At 36.0% G+C, this 17,113-nt stretch overlaps 1 protein-coding gene across 9 annotated transcripts in view; it reads right to left on the bottom strand.

Annotated features, from left to right (window-relative positions):
* Positions 1-578: 578 nt before the first annotated feature.
* Positions 579-17,113, bottom strand: part of TFDP2 (transcription factor Dp-2) — a 55,509-nt gene continuing 38,974 nt past the window's right edge. For 7 of the 9 annotated variants that reach the window (XM_088131797.1, XM_088131798.1, XM_088131803.1 and 4 more), the window contains 6 exons: positions 13,216-13,359; positions 12,486-12,554; positions 10,189-10,340; positions 6,478-6,644; positions 5,015-5,132; positions 579-4,728 (listed from right to left, as the gene is read on the bottom strand). In XM_088131797.1, coding sequence (XP_087987923.1) covers positions 4,554-4,728; positions 5,015-5,132; positions 6,478-6,644; positions 10,189-10,340; positions 12,486-12,554; positions 13,216-13,359 — 825 coding nt within the window. In that variant the 3' untranslated portion in view covers positions 579-4,553. The remainder of the gene's footprint in view (positions 4,729-5,014; positions 5,133-6,477; positions 6,645-10,188; positions 10,341-12,485; positions 12,555-13,215; positions 13,360-17,113) is intronic. The other 2 variants (XM_088131802.1, XM_088131804.1) reach the window with 1 other exon arrangement.

Below are 17,113 nucleotides of genomic sequence, written 5' to 3'. Positions count from 1 at the left end.
CACAAACAAGGGAACAAACAAAAAGAATTTGTAGGTGGGGTTAAATGTGCTATTAATTCTGAATGTTTGAGCATATGATCCAAACATTTTTTTATGGCATATTTTATCCATCCTTGGAGCACTTCACTTTTGCATGATGTATTTATTGCTCTCAACCACGTTATAGTTATCTGTTAAAATGATTTTGGCTGCAATCACAAACACACTTCTGAGCACTTCTCACTAATCTCAGCGGGACTTGATTTCAAGTAAACATTAATAGGATTGGATCCAAATATAATAAAATACCCTGTTTTATTATATTTGAATTACAAGCAATATGTAAAATGGAATGAGGAGAGGAACCATATTATAATGAAGAACTACAATCAACTTCGTGGCGTGCAAGAACCTATGAAGTGTTGAAAATAATTTAGCTTTATATTTGTTTTGAAAATATCAATTTGGCTTGACCCCATTTCCCCTGTAGTTTACTTTGTAAGATTATTTTCTGAGATGGAGAACACATGCAACAAACACTAACCTTTGGCAGCTTTCTTCTGCCACGGTGTTTTGCTTGAAAACAAGAGCAACCCCAGTTGTCTTTAAATTATTTTATTCTGCTCTACAGTTCAGTTTTACTTTTCAAGTCACAAGCAGCTGGATATTATTTTTCTTCAGAATATGCATGCTTTTCACTTCAGTCAAATGCAAATACATGCCCTGTTCTGCACGCTCCATTTCACCTTTTAATAAAATAGCAATCACTTGAAATATACAGAAATATATTTTTATATAAATTTTCCATAAAAAATAATAGATATTTATTTATAAAAGGCACCATACCACAAAGTAACATTTTCTTCTTGGATCAGACACATACTTCTACTAGCAAGGATTTCAAAATTGAAGTGCTTTTCTTTCTATCACTCTTGCCAGGTATTAAAGTAATCAAACGCACCAAATCCTTCACTTTAACTAGTCACATAAACTGAACATATTATGTGGCAATAAAAATGACATTATTAACAAGCAGTTTCTCTACAAAAGAATAGCAATAGGGCAAGTATAAGCAGCTGGTAGTTATGTTATAGAGTATTAAGTCTTCTGCAAACTAATTCGCAAGACACAAACACAGCTCATCACAATGTGCTGGATCTTTTTACATACTTCAACACTACATTCTTGAGGTGATAACATGTTTGTCACTGTTTCCTTTGCCTAGGAGCTGGCCTCTTGAATCACTGCTATTTTCCATGTTGCCAAAGTTTTAAAGAATGAGAAACATGTACACAGTTAACTGGGAGAAATCCCACCAGTAAAGCTGATTTTAAAAAGCTGAGAGGAAAACAATAGATACTCTCTATCGGACATCATCCATATAGAACATAAAATAGTGGCAATTTATTATGCAGAACAGATTATAATCCTTCTTTTTTCCCAGGTTTAACGTGTTATGCTTTTAAATCTCAGTTATATTAGTTATGGTGCTAAGTTTGCATGAAAATTTTTGGTGGCAAGATTAAATTTGAATTAAGGCATTTTTGTCAAAAGATAAAACTCATTCCAAGTACGTCATAAACAAACAAACAGAAAAATATATCAGATAATAGCTGCAGCTTATAAGCACTGTAAAGAATATTTCAGAATTGTTTATAATGTCTAGGCTCACAGGGTAAAATTCCAAAATTGATGAAAACACAGATAGGAAATATTTTGTGAACATTCATTTTACCTTGACTATTCCATATTTATAAACTTTTAAAAATAAAGTAAGTAAACTTCTCCAGCAATGTGTGACCATTTCCCCTACCAATAAAAAGTACAAAATGAATATATCCCAAATCATGGTCAAGGTCTTCTTAGCATCAATGCCATATAGACTGTTTCTTTGTCTAAGTTATGTTTTCTTTTTCCCAATCACCATTGCCAATTAAATTTAATGCTCAACTCAGTCCTACTCTGAGTGCAGTGCCTTCCTCTAGATGCTGGCTGGGGAATTCTGGGACTGGAAGTCCACACAACTTCAAGTTGCCAAGGTGGAGAAACACTGCTCTGGAGTTTCTACTGGAACACTGCTATAGAGAATGGGATGTCTTCTTTAGTCCTGCCACATTAAGGGCAGGAGGCTGCTTATTCCTCGTACCACCTTAGAACCATTCTAAGGCAAGCAGAGGAAAAAAATGGGTTTTGCTATGTTTTCTAAAGAACCCTATGCACACAAATGCTATACTAGGAAAATAATGGACTAAGCCCTAATTGTGCAAAACCTTTCTTTTGCATTTGATTAATAGAGCAACTAACTTTGATGCAGAAAAAACAAAGAATGAGGAATGGGTACAAAATACATCTGAGAATTTGTCAGCCCTTCGAGGTAGACCACTAGAAAACCAAAGTTATGAACGCTTACACTACTTTTATTGTAAAGTTACAGTAACAGAGTCTAAATATGCTTCCTACCTCCTTCCTTCCCTCCATCTTCATGAGAATTAGGGAGGGTGAAGTCTGAGATGCTTTCTCAAATTACATTTCTGTCTTAGCCTCAAATTTCTTTTATCTGACTGTTGTCTTGGTTGCAGCTCTTCCTCCTGTTCCTCAAAGTTATTCCTACTGCCCGTTACAGAATTACATTAATTTATACATTTTTAGTCTATATTGGTATGCATACGTGCCTAAAAGTATGTGAAGATAATTGCCTGGGACCTCAGGCAAGTACGATAAATAGACAATTGAGCCAGGATTCTTCTGCCCTACCTGACTTTGCACCTTGCTCTACCACAACCAACAGCATGCAAAAGGGTAAATACCTGCCAAAAAATTAAAGCATGAAAACGTAATGGATTTGGAATTTTATGCATGTAAAATGTATGTAAAAGGTAATATGTATAGGAATTATTTCCCCCTGAACCATAAAAGCAGCAAGCCTAACATAAAGTGATACTTCAAAAAGCTCAGTTCTAAAGTTGTATCATGTGTTCGTTAAAAACTAAAATTGAGTATCAGAACATTGGCCCCCTAGCTCACACTTCCTAAGATTGTGTAATAAATTTGCATTTTAGCTACAGTGCCTTTTGTAGTTTTGTTTTCTTTTTGCAAAGTATGGGGAGATTATGAACAAAAACTTTGATTCATTTCCAACTAAGAATTAAAAACAAGTTCTACGATAAAGTTCAGGGATCTACCCTTAGCTATACCCCAGATTTTGTACAGGTTATTCGTTTAGGTTATTTTCTATACTTCATGATAGCGAATTCCTGGGTCAAAATCATTTGCAATATGAATTATGATGAAGGACAGACAACCTGTACTGTTCTTTTTAAAGGAGTACAGTGCAGCATGCTACTGGGCCATATGCAACATTTTAAAATTTCACTACTCTTTGTCTCATTGGATAGCATTCTGACATAGAACTTCAATTAAATAGATTTTGCTATTTAATACTTTATGCTTGGACCTAAAAGAAATCCTGAAGTCAATCTGGACTCCTGGTGACATGTTAACATAGCTATGCATTTTTTGGCAGGGAGGGCACAAAGTGTGCAAAAGTAGTTACCACAGTTGTCTTCTGGGGGTTTTAAAAACTTCCCAGCGTAGCCTACCGCTCTGGAAACCTTTGATGGTCTCTCATCAATAGTTAACTATACCCAGCCCTGCTTAGTTTCAGAGGCAATTCTTGACACCTGCTGAGACATAGCAGTTGCTGTTCTTCTATAAAGCAGAAGTCACTGTAGAACAAAACTGTTATGTAATACCCCAGCACAAAATATTTCTTTCATTACCCTTGATACAAAGCACAATGCTTTCAGCTAAAATGGCTTGTATTTTTTAAAATTGTCATTAACTTATAGTTCACTGTCATGAGTAATGACATATTCCCATCTGTATTGTTACTCTGAAGAAATCAGAATTTGTTTTCTGATTAGCTCTACACAATTTACAATGACATACTGTTATGGCTTTATTGTTAAATGTTTTTAAAGTTGAGAACAGATTTTTAAAGTTGTGGAAATGTATCATTCCCCAACTTTATTTTTTTTAATACTTCGAGCAGATCTGTAGTTTTTTAAATATTTGCACTATTTTGTCCTTTCCCAAACAGACACCTTCACAAAGACTAGAGTAAAATACATATACTTAGGTGTTAAACCTGCAAACAATATGAGTACTAAGCCAAACACAAGAATAAATAAGTGATCTGATTAAAGTGTATAAGACCTTCATTTTTTCTTTTCAATCTTCTGTACAGATATGGGCTGAGTATACTGGGAAGGTGACATACCTGTATGCCACGTGCCTCAATGACAATAAGTGTTCTAAAAAGTTCATTTGTCTATTAGGAAGCTTCCACACTGTATCTTATATACACAGGTTAATCACTTATCATATTCTTTGTTTGCTTCGTATTGGTACACCTTCTGTACACAATTACAGTTTCCAATCTCTATTAGATATTAGATGCATCTTTTCTAAACTTTAACACAATTGAAGAGGTAAATGTGAAAGAAAACTACATAAAGAACATAAGCTCATATGAATAATGTATAAGGGCAGGATTTCATATAGATGGCATATCTTTATTCAGATGAAGATGAGTTATATTCATCCCCCTTCTCATTGAAGGAACAAAAGGTTTCACCACATGATTGTGAGTAGCATAGTGTTGTACCACCGGACTGTTGGCTGCTTGAGGGCCACAACTGTCCTGCTGCTAAGGCTGCTTCAGCATCCAGACATAGTTCTGAATTTTCACTATTAAAAAACAAAAGAATCAGCTTATTAGGGAACAGTGTTCTCCATTTTATAGCTTATAAATATCAAAAAATTACATCCCACTAAACTCTATCATGACCAGCTTGATTCACGCATGCATGTTCATCACCTCTCAGCAAAAAGGACTGAATCCATATGGCATGTGTGATTAAGGCATTACTAGATTTAAAGACAGAATTTTCAAATGATTTATAATCACATCAACTTATGAACTAAGGAAAAAATGACCATCATGCACTGTCCATATGCAATATATGTATTTTACCTTGACTTAAAAATAGTTGTTATAGACACAGTGTCCCCAGTTGTCATCAAGGTGGAACCTGATTTAACAGAATTTAACACTAGTTCCTGGTTCAGCCAATACATCCCTGTAGACATATCTAAAAGAAATAACAGAGTAAATTACAATCCAACATGCTGTATGTAAGTTATGGAGTACAAATACAAAAACAGATTATTTTTCTGTTCATATTCCCCCTCCTCAATTCACCAATCTATATGTCTGAAATCCTGAAAAAAAAACAACTCAGCTTTTACTTTATGTTACAGTTAAGAAGCATGCTCTGTCAATCTTTGAAGCTAGATTTATGGTACTTATCTCTCCTCCAAATGCAAAATATGTATGACATTTGCTACACTATGGGAAGGAATTATATCATATTTCCCATTGAAAGCATAAAACACACAATATAAACTCAATTTTTCTAATTTGTGTAAAATTAGATATGGGACTGTCAAGTTTTATTCTATTATATCTCATCAATTACTGAAACTAGCCAAAAGCATACTTTTAATTAAACATTGGAATGGTAGAAAAATAATAGCACAACTCTTAAAATCTTACAAAGATTAAGATTTAACTCTTTGTATTTAGAAATAAGGATAACTGAACTATTGCAGTTGGATATCATGTTGCATAAATTCAGTATTTTATTTCAACATGGTGTTCTAGAATCTGGAAAGGCAGAGAAAATACTGACATAAAGGTGGGATATGGATGGAGATATATTGAAGTTACAAAAAGTGTAACTTCAATAGCTCAGCTGAGACCAGATTTCTCCACATCTCTCTTATTCACATGCCACACCCTTTTTTCTATCTCTTTGAGGAGAGTCAGAATCAAACAACTTTTTCATATACCCTCTTTTATTTGTTAAATATGACTGTATCTATATATTTAGCAGCAAAAGTGTTTTTTAGCTTAACTTTTTTATAACATGTTATAAAAGTTTCTATTGAGCAGGCATGGTAAAATGTTTGTCTGCTTCGGTTACATGAAACTAGATTCTTACCAGAGAGTTTTTGCAATGAGGATTATCTACTATCTCTAGTTTCCTGGTTCTTTCCACAATTGGTACGTTAGATTCCAAAACTAATCATCATATAGGATTTTGAATAAAGAATTGCAGCAAACTCTCTGACAAGCTGTATAGATTTTTCACGGAACTGTTAAAATATGCAGACAGATCCCTCTTCCTAATTAGCAGGATGACAGGAAGAATTACTGATGAGGGCATTTGGAATAATAGCCAATTTAAATATCATGGTTTATGAGTTCTAAGTCTCCAATTTCAGAAAATTCAAAGTACCAATTAGTTATATAATCTGCCAGTTTTTATAAATCACTCAATACTTCCATCCTCATGCAATCTGACATCATTAGAAATATTGCTCTAACATGAGGCTTTGTATTTAATCTGCAAATGCACAAAAATGTTATCTTACCTGTAACATAGTTTTCTAAAGCTTTTGGCACTAGTGATTTAGCAGTTTTTAAGTCTTCTGATGAGCATTTGCCTGCCTCTAGGCCAAGTGACATTCCCATTCGTTTCAATACTTCAGTATCATCATGGATTTCAAAAGCATCATCAAAATTGAAAAGGTATTCAAATCTGTAAGAGAGAAAAAGTGGTAGAGGTTACTTCCTACAGAAGTTTAACTGCATTTTCTAAAATAAATGTTAATAGGTATTCAAATACAATTACATTCACTTGGTTACTTCATAACTCAAAGATGTATTTAAAACATAACTAGGTTCAGCAAAAGCTATGCATGCATTTGTGCAACTGCCATCTCAGCAGGTTCAAATGCTACTTTCCAATTAAAACACATTTTTCATACAAGGCAATAGGAGTTTATAAGCTTTTCTCCCTCATTAAACAAGTTTGAAATTGAGCAAAAAAAAAAAAAATCTTGGTTAGGCCAGAACTTTTCTTGAACTAAATCCAAGGGATTTAAATGTCAGCAGCAAAATACAATATATTCCCTCCTCCTTTCATCTTCGTGATGAAAACAGCATTTAGGATTGATAGTTCTTAATTGCTTTAAGAAAATCTGTTCTTGAAAAAGTATTTTTATTAGCACTTTATTAAAATATTACAACACTATAAAACATTACTATATTTTTAGTATAATTGAAGATGACTATGCTCTAGCTTTTCCAGTTTTCTTTTGCTTTTAGATTTAATTTGATGTAAACACAGTATAACAAACACTGAAAAGTGTTAAAACATACTGGGAATGTTACCAAACTATTTTCATACAAAGAAGAAAATAAAATGATGGAGCAAAAATAATCACATTAAGGAAGATGTCCTTAAGATAATAGAGATGGATTCTACAAGTTGTAAATCCTAAACCCAGGATATAATTCCATTAGGGGAAAACTACACATATTCTTTTGCAGAGAGGTTACAAAAACTTCTTTGAAAGGCAACAAATCAAACCAACATAATATACAGTCAAGCTTCCAATTAATGACTAGGCACATTATCTGTAGTTTATCAAAATAATATTAATTTTGTAAAAACAACCCAGTATCTGAAACAGCCCATAACATTGGGCTGATTTTGGCATTTAACATCTTATTGGTGGCTGATCTTAGTAGCCAAAATACCATTCATCAATAAAGAGCCCTGCAGTTCTTTGGAAGAGTGGGGACACTTATTCACATTAGGCTGGAATATATTTTGGATGAAGGAAATTTCTCATCAATCCCAAAAACATACTAGCCAAACATACAAGAGTAACCCCAGCCTTCTAGGCTGCTGGAGAAGGACCAACATTGTGGCAAGTTGAGAGGCACTCAATAGTGGCAAGAATTTGTTGCTGATTTTGAGTTCCTTCAAATCTTTACTTGATTACTTTACTTAGCAAAGAAGTAAGATCATTTGCTAACCTTCTATTGGACTAGAACATACCAGAAATTGAGAAAAGAAACTATTTTCTCCTGACTCAGCACAAAGTAGTTTTCTGTTCAAGTCTCCCCATATTTTCAAAATACAATTATAGTGGAAGATGCAAATGAGCAGGAGTTCAATTATATCAGTAGATTGTTTTAGAAGATCTATTATTCTAGTCAGCCATGTATACTAAATTGCAGATGACATTATGCAGATGTAGTCAGTGATATCTAAAATGGAAAATTCTACATGGACAAACTTAAATTCAAAATTTTGATTATCTTCCAATAGAAAATATTATTTCACATAAATTAATAAATCTCAACCCTTGTTGAGTGGTACAAACAATGATAAGGTCCCTGAAGATACATACAGAATTGCTGCATAGAATACAATAGACATATATCATTGTGACATACAGTTTAGTAATGGCAAAACTTTCATGCTTTGTATTCAATATGGTCATTAAAGTTTGTGATATTTTATACCTGCTTGCCATATTTCAATGCAGTAGAAATGCAAAAACATTAATTAAAAGCCATCATATTTCCGTAGAAACCTGAAAATTGATAAATTAATTGACTCAAAATATACTGCCATAGCAAACAGCATCACGGCTTTAATTGACAATCATATATATGGCAGAGCAAATTCAGGCATCTACTGCACTGACCAAGGATTTCAATCATCTAGTGTTGTATGTGGATTCATTTCAAAGCCAGTAGTCAACTAAATCCTCAACTAATTAAATAACATCTTGGGACGGCTTGTTAAGAGTGTCTCTCTGAAGAGAGAGAGAGAGATGTGGATAAGATGACAGGCCTTTGCTGTGATGGCAGCCACACTTTGGACGTCTGAAGAGGTCCATAAAACTCTCTCCCTCATGGTTTTAGGATGATACTTAAAGACAATTTTGTTTCACCAGTTTCAACCATAGCTAAGTTTTATTGATCTACTATTGCTGATTATTACTGTTGCTTTTTTTGTATATAATTTTGATATATTTTATTATTTTGATTTAATCTACTTATAGTTTTAACTTTCATCCTGCCCAGAGCCTTTTGAGTTGGGTGGGTTATAAAAGCAGTACAATAAATAAAATAAAGTTATAAAATGTGAACACTCATGTCAATTTGTAGAGAAACTTTTATTCTCCAAATCAGAGCTTTTATAGATACTAGTACAGATGCTAGAAAAATCTTCTTGCTCTTTATTTACTGTGGATTTATATTAAAGTTGAGGTAGAACTAGGAATTGTTCACCTTATTATATTGTATTAGGAAATATCTTACACTGATTATTATATTGTATTATTGTCATGTTGGATTAAATTGCATATAATTTTGATTTAACTGTACTGCATCTAGCTGTAAGTGTATACCCTAAATAAAATTATTACTACTACTACCACTAAAAGAAATAAATAGAATTATTTAAAGCTTCAATCATAATACAACATACTCAGTCTGCTGAACAGCAACATCTATAGCTAAAGTTAGATATGCATGGTAATGTCTTTCAATTACCATATTTATCGGTGTATACCACACCTTAAAAGTTGGGGCTGGAATCCTAGCTGCGTGTTATATGCCAATACTCAAGCGGCAGGGCTGGGAGAATGGAGCCTTCATTTGAGCCAGGGCTGTAACCAGGGCAGCTCCAGAGGTGAGAGGCGGGCGAGCGAGCGAAAACCGGTGCTCCCCAGCGCTCGCACAAGAGAAAACCAGCGCTGCCCATCTCACGCGAATGAAAACCAGTGCTCCCCAGCACTTGCGTGTTTTCCCATTGCGTGAGCGCTGGGGAGCGCCGGTTTTCGCTCATGGGAGATGGGGAGTGGCACCACATTCACCTCCTGCTCTGCGGAGCTCAGGCACTCATGTGAGCGATGGGGAGCGCCAGTTTTCTTCCTTCAAAGAGGGGCTTTTTCTTTCATATTACGTATTTACCTTATAAGTGGTATAAATATTAAACAAAAAGTTCAGAGCTTCCTTTATTTTGCTTCCAAGTCATTTATTTTAAATTTAAGTTTTTTTACTCAAACTTCCTTCTTAAAATTAAGGTGTGTGTTATACTCCTGTGTGTGTTATAGGCCGATAAATACGGTATATCTTACTTCAGTGCAACACTCCTCCGTGCAGCACAAAAATCTAAGGAATTTGCAGTTTAAACATATCCTATAAGATTAATCTAGTAGTAAATGTAAAGGGTCATATTTGGTACAGTTCTTCAGAAAAAGCTCCCATCTCACACTCACTTGTCAGAAGAAATGCTGCAATCTATAATTGTTTCTTTGTGTGTGTTTATTACTAGAAGAGGCAGTGCTAGTGTGGAATTCACAGATGGTGAGCTTTGAGTCTGTTGTTCATTCTGTCGATTTCTTTGAACCAAGTTTTTGAAAGCAATTTGCTGTAGAAAGAAATGAAAACAGTTGAATTATACAGAAATTGACTCTGCCTTTTTAAATGTGTGTACATCATGCTAAGCCATACAATTAATTTAGTGTCAAACATCTTTATGAACCTACTAGCTCTGTTTAAAAGTGACTAATGGGTTACCTGTGGTTTGGCTATCCAAGTTTAATAGGACACATGGACATGGAATTCTTGCTTCATCTAACTGGAAAAAGCCTGGGTGTCTAGCCACTGAAACACTAAAAACAAATCATGGCTTTATTATTCATATCTTTCAGGGAGAGAAAGCCCTGCATTCACAGATTACACTAATTTGGCTAGCGTATACTCACTTGTATACAGGTAAAGGTAAAAATGGGAGTGCTTGTTTATAAGCCACCTTTATGGCTTAGGGCAGGGGTTTTCAAATTGCAAGTTATGCAAAGTTGGATTGTTGCCAGTACTTACTCCTGCTGACAGGACAGTCAGAATTTTCTAAAATTGCTGCTGTAAAGTGCACACATCAGTCCAAAGTAAGTGTGGAACAAAACATGAAAGTGGCTCTCTCAAAACCCAAATTTCAGGAATTACACAAAACAAAGCAAGTTTTTGCTTCCCAGTAAAAATATGCTTTACATTTCATTGTTTTATTCTTTATTTCCAGTGAAACAGTTTTATTTTATAAAGTTGCAAGGTACTATCATTATATGGTAATAGTCACTCACGTCTTGGTCACCCCGACTGGATTACTGAGATGTGCTGTACATGGGGCTTCCCTTGAAAACCATCCAGAAGCTTCAATTAGTCCAGAATGCGGCAGCATGCGTGTGCATGTAGTTATGGGTACATCTCGTTATGCCATGTAACACTGCTATTCTGCAAGCTGCACTGGCTCCCAATAGGCTTCTAGGTATGATTCAAGGTGCTGGTCATTACCTTTAAAGCCCTACATGGCATAGGACTGGGTGCTTGAGGGACTGCCTTCTCCCAACAACATCTGCCTACCCCACATACTCCCACAGGGTGGGGATGCTTCAGGTTCCTTCTTTTAAATCTTGTCTTCTTATGGGACCTAGGAGCGTGCCTTTTCTGTGGTTGCCCTTGCTCTCTGGAACAATCTTCCCCAATATACCATATGTCTCAACTCTTCTCACCTTTAGGAAAGCCATTAAGACCTGGCTCTTCCCCCAGGCATTAGGGGCCAGTTGAGTGGGAGTCCCCTCGTCCTTGTTTTGTTATGTGCTTGGTTGCCGTTTTATATTTGGTTTTTATATATTGTATTGTTTATTGTTATGTGGGTTTTTTTCTTTGATATATTTGTTTTTATGAGTCCACTGGTTGAGTTGGGTGGCCTTATAAATCTTATAAATAATAAATATTTGACCTAGAGATTAAAAGTTAATCATTAAATGTGATATATTTATTTCCTGCCCAACCTTAACCTCAGTGAAATTATTTGTGTGGGTTATCCACATAAATTCTTTATTTAGGGTCATGGATCTGCAAATGTTGAGAAACTTTGGTTCATGGTTATGAGTAGAGGCTATGCCTTATTTAGATCCAAAGAGGGCAAAGTTGCTTCAGATCTGGCAGGAATACCCTTGCTGTACCTTTTGTCAGATCCTTAAAGAAGCTGTGCCTTTTTTCAGGGCTCACACAGTGCCTTCTGTATTTTCCGCCTTCTCCTTCTACCACCATGCAAGTTCAGAAAAAGATACAATATCTTTAAGGAGCTGCCAAAAGGTGCAGCAAAGGTGCCCAAGTTTGTCTGAAGCATCTTTACCAATTCAGTTCTGAATTCTGTGTACCTGTAATTCATGATGAATTAGCCCAATGATAGCATTACTAAATGCTGAGGAAATAACTGGGTTAGGCAAGTTAAAGTTGCAGCAACAGTATGTTTCAAAGTAGATATAAGTTAATTTAGAAAATGCTACCTAAAGTCCTGTGATTCATTCTATTTTATGGTAATACAGCCAGAATTTGACTGTATTTACGAAGAGAATTACCAAAACAGCACCATGCTCTGTTGTAATATACTAAATCACAATAACATTTGATGTCCTTTCCATTAAATATAACAAAGACACCTGAACAACATAATACTGTTAAACACAATGGATTTAGACCTAAATGACATCTTAATTTTGGGAAATTTTACCTGCAACAAAAGTTCTTGCAGCTGAGTTCTCTTTTGCTTTATTCGTTCCAAAAGTTGTTGCTTCTCTGTCTTCAAAACAAAAATGAAATTAAATGAACAAAAGAATGGACATTATGGCAGAATAAACCATTTAGACTGGTGTGGGCTTTCCTTCAGTGGCAATTACCATAAGTATCTTCGCATGCACATATGCTTTGAAGAATGGGAAAAACTTTGAAAGTGCTTCTAGAAACTTTCAAAAGATGCAGCCATGTTACTGTCCAAGCAGTAGGTTTGGAGAGATCCTTTGCTCACTTTGAAGGCACCCTTCCAAATTGTTCACTGATGTGAACCTTCCTTAAATTAGGGTATGTATCTTGTATTACAGAATTGCTTTAGGAAGTATGAATCATAATAAATCTTGCAAAATTCAGAGACAGCAGCAAAATTGCCCTAAGGACAATTTATCTCAAATGGAATAGTAGTGGAATGTTATGTACAAGCTAGTTAAATAGAAAATACAAATGAGACAAAGGTAACCAAATAGTTGCATACACATTGACTTGATTTAGCTTAGGAAGCTGTATATAGTTCAATCAATATGTTAAAGAATATTTGTAAGTTATTGTAAATAAGACTCCTATAATGTAAAAAATATACAAATAATAATTTAAATAAGTAAAATTAATATAAATCCTCTCCTTATAACAGAAACTACTACATTCAGAAATCTACATTTTCTATTCCTTACCTCTAGGTTTTGGCATTCTTGAGCTGAGTTTGTAGGAAGCCCTATCCATTTGATCTCCTTTTTCTCCTTTGAAATAATGTTCATTGCCATCAACACATTGAGAGCATCGTAAACTCTCCGTCTAATATTCTTTTGATCATAAGCCTATTTAAGATACAGTACTGATAAATAAATCAGCAACTCATTGAAGATGTCTAAAATAGTTAAAAATCTATTTAATAAAACTATATAAACATGCTTTCATTAAAAAAAAAACTGTAAACACACTATTACTATGAGCAACAAAGGTATTCAAAGGCCAGAAATTTGGAAAAGTCACAAGCACAATTACATGAAATATCCAACATTTTTTTTCATGAAGATACATTTAAAAACCACTTTATGATTAATACAGTATGCATTCCAGTATACAATGCACAGGGAAAATGTGAATAAAGGACCACTCACTAAATAAACCAGTATTTGTAAATTTATTGGATTATAGAGTCCAATTTAGAATCTTAGAAATTTTCTTAGAATTTAGAATCTTAGAAATTTTAATAACTTATAAATGAAGAATTCAGGTTTTATTATTAAAAATTTAACAACAGCTGAATGGATTGATAGGACAATAAAAGGCATATGCTATAAACTACAGCTGCTGACAGACACTGCACACATATTTCTGTTTATTTAGCACATAACAATAGAAGAAAGTGAAAAGCAAGATGGATTGTTTAGAATAAAATAATTCTCAGATGAATATCAGAAGTAAGAGACTGCAGTCCTTCTACACACACACACACATCATCATCATCATCATCATTATGGTTACTTGCAGAGTTAGCCAGATATTTAGACTGGATTTGGCATTTTTATCCACTATCGAGTCCTTCCCAAGGACCTGGGATAGGCAACTGTTGTTTGATGGTGTTAAAGGTATTGTCTCAGGATGTAAGCTGTTCCAAGTAAAGCTGCCTTTTGCAATTGACTGATGGTGATTTTGTCAATACCAATGGTCTTCAATTGGTGCTTCAGATGTTCTGGGATTGCACCCAAGGTGCCTATTACTACTGGTACTATCTGCTTTCTTTTGCCACAGTCGTCCTATTTCTATTTGCAGGTCTTTGTATTTTGCAAATTTCTCCAGTTCTTTCTCTTCTCTTCTACTGTCTCCAGATATTGCAACGTCCACTATCCAGACTTTTTTGTCTTCAGACAGTTAAGTCAAGTCTGGGGTGTTATGTGGCAGTTGCTTGTCTGTTTGAATTGTAAGGTTCCAGAGCAATTTAGCTTCTTCATTTTCTACTACTTTTCTGTTTTGTGATCCCACCAGTTCTTGCTTGCAGGCAAATGGTATTTCTTGCAGATATTCCAATGCACCATTGTTGCTAATTTTCATGCCATTGTTTATAGTCAGTCTTTGTGATCACCTTGCAGCAGCTAACTAGGTGGTCCACTGTTTCTTCAGCTTCTTTGCAGAGCTGGCATTTGCCGTCTGTTGCTGTCTTCTCAATTCTGGCTTTGTATGCATTTGTTCTTAAGGTTTGGTCTTGTGCAGCCAGAATTAGCCCCTCTGTCTCTTTCTTCAACTTCAACTTCCCTGCTCTTAGCCATTGCCAGGTCTTGTTATCTGCTTTGCCTGCTAGTTTGTGTGTGTGTGTGTGTGTGTGTGTGTGTACTGGCCATGTAATACTTTGCCTTGCCATGTCTTTTTTCTAGTCTTCATTTGGTCTTTCTTATAGGCCAGTTTGGTCTCTTCAGTATTTGGTAACCCTTCATGGTGTACTTCAGTGCATCTTCTTCACTGTCCTTCAGATATTCTTCTAATGCCCTTTTTTCTTCTACAACTGTCTGGTTTACTTGCAACATTCCATGCCCACCTACACTCCTTGGTAAGTAGAGTCTGTCAACATTGCTATGTGGATGAAGGGCGTGATTCATTGTCATTATTTTTCTGGTCTTCCTACCCAGGGCTTCTAGTTCTGCTTGTGTCCAGTCCACTATTCCAGCTGTGTATCTAATGACTGCCCAGGTGTTAATTGCCTTGATGGTATTTCCTCCACTGAGTTTGGACTTTAAGATCTTCTTCACTCTCATGATGTATTCACTACTAACCTTCTTCTTGACTTCAATGTGCTTGATATCGTCAGCTTGAAGGATGGCCAGGTATCTGTAGTGATTTTCTTCATACAGACTTTTGATGTTATTTCCATAGGGCATCTTGATTCCTTCAGTTTTCACTGTTTTCCCCCTGTTGATGGTAAGAGTGGCACATTTATCCAGTCCAAACTCCATTGCAATATTTTGGCTGTATATTCGGACAGTGTTGAACAGTGATTCTTTTCAGATGGTATTTTTCCATACAGCTTCAGATTGTCCATGTAAAGAAGGTGGGATAACCTGGCAGATGTTTTTGATGTTTGATAGCCATGGCCTGACTTGTTCAGTATTGTTGGCAGAGGAATCAATGCAATGACAAACAGTAGTGGTAGTGAGTCTCCTTGAAAGATTTGTCTTGCGATATTTGTAAGATTTGCCCCGTTCGACAAGAGAAACTCCTGTGACACGTGTGGTTCACAAAAGAGGTTTACTCGTGCGTAACATAACAGTTACAAGCAAAGCCAGGACTGGCTTGGTACATTTACATTGCTCCTTTATACTTCTCCCTTTCCCACGTTTTACGCCCCGCGATCGCGTTACCACTGCGGCTTATCAGCCCCAAATCATCCCCCTTAATTGTCTGGAATGGCAGGTTCGGCCCAAGTCCCATTGTCCTTGATTGGTAGTCCCCTCCGGCGTGGGTTGGTTCCCTTGGGTTCCTCCCGTCACGTGCAAAATCCGAGGCTTCTGGATTGCGTGTTGATCTCGTTCCGCTGCCCGCGGCCCCGCTCATTGTTGGCGTGCACTGCTTCTCAGTGTAAAGTTAAAGCTTCCGCTGCGGTTTTCCCGTTTGGCTAGGCGCAGGTGGCCATTAATCAACTGCGCTTTCAGTTCCTCTTTTCCTCAGCTAGCAGCCGGTAGTGAAGTTAGCACGGTGCGGTGGCAAGCTTTCCTTGAGCACCGTGCCGGCCGAACCTGACAATATTAACACCTCCCAGTCTATCATCATTGACCAGCAACTGTGTCTTCCATTGTGCCATTGATCTTTACACAAAGCTTCTGATGTTTCTACTGGCACTTGATTATCCAATCATGTGGCAGGGAGTCGAATGGTTTCTTGTAATCAATCCAAGCTACATTCAAGTTGGTCTTCCTTCTCTTGCAGTTTTCCAAAATCATCCTGTCAATTAGGAACTGATCTTTTGTTCCTTTGCTGTTTAGGTGGTTTCCTTTCTGCTCAAATGGAAAGAGCTTGTTTTCAACTAGATGCTGTTGGATTGCATAAGTTACCAGACCAATTAGCAATCTGAAAGTTGTTGGTAAGCAGGTAATTGGCTGTAGTTGCCTGGTGCTGCCTCTTTTGTTGGATCTTTCATTATCAGGTAGGTTTTGCCAGATGTTAACCAATCTTCAATTTCACATCCGTGCAGTATGTTGTTAAACTGCTTGGCAATGAGTGGATGCAGAACAGTCAGGTGTTTCAACCAAAAACCATGCAGTTCATCTTCACCTGGTGCTGAACAATTCTTGATCTTCCTTGCCCTTTTCTCCACCATTTCTGCTGTTATTACAACTTCTTTCATTTCAGCTTCTTTTTTATTCTTATCTACCTCCTTTATCCAAGCTGCATTCTTGTTGTATTTCTTTGGGTTGTCCCATAGCTGTGGCCAGAACTACACTGTTTCTTCTTGGTCAAGTGTTGACTGGTTCATTGCAGTCTCTCCATTGATGGATTGATAGTAACATTTCTGATTCGACTGAAATTGAAGATTCTGCCTATAGCGTGCAATAAAAGCTTTATAACTGCTGATCTTTT

The sequence above is a fragment of the Python bivittatus genome, unplaced genomic scaffold, assembly GCF_059951505.1.
Source record: "Python bivittatus isolate LINGU-HERP-01145 unplaced genomic scaffold, Pbiv_v1 ctg000980_np1212, whole genome shotgun sequence".
Lineage (NCBI taxonomy): Eukaryota > Metazoa > Chordata > Lepidosauria > Squamata > Pythonidae > Python > Python bivittatus.
The sequence above is the reverse complement of the archived record's forward strand: the minus strand, read 5'-3'. Positions and strand labels throughout refer to the sequence as shown.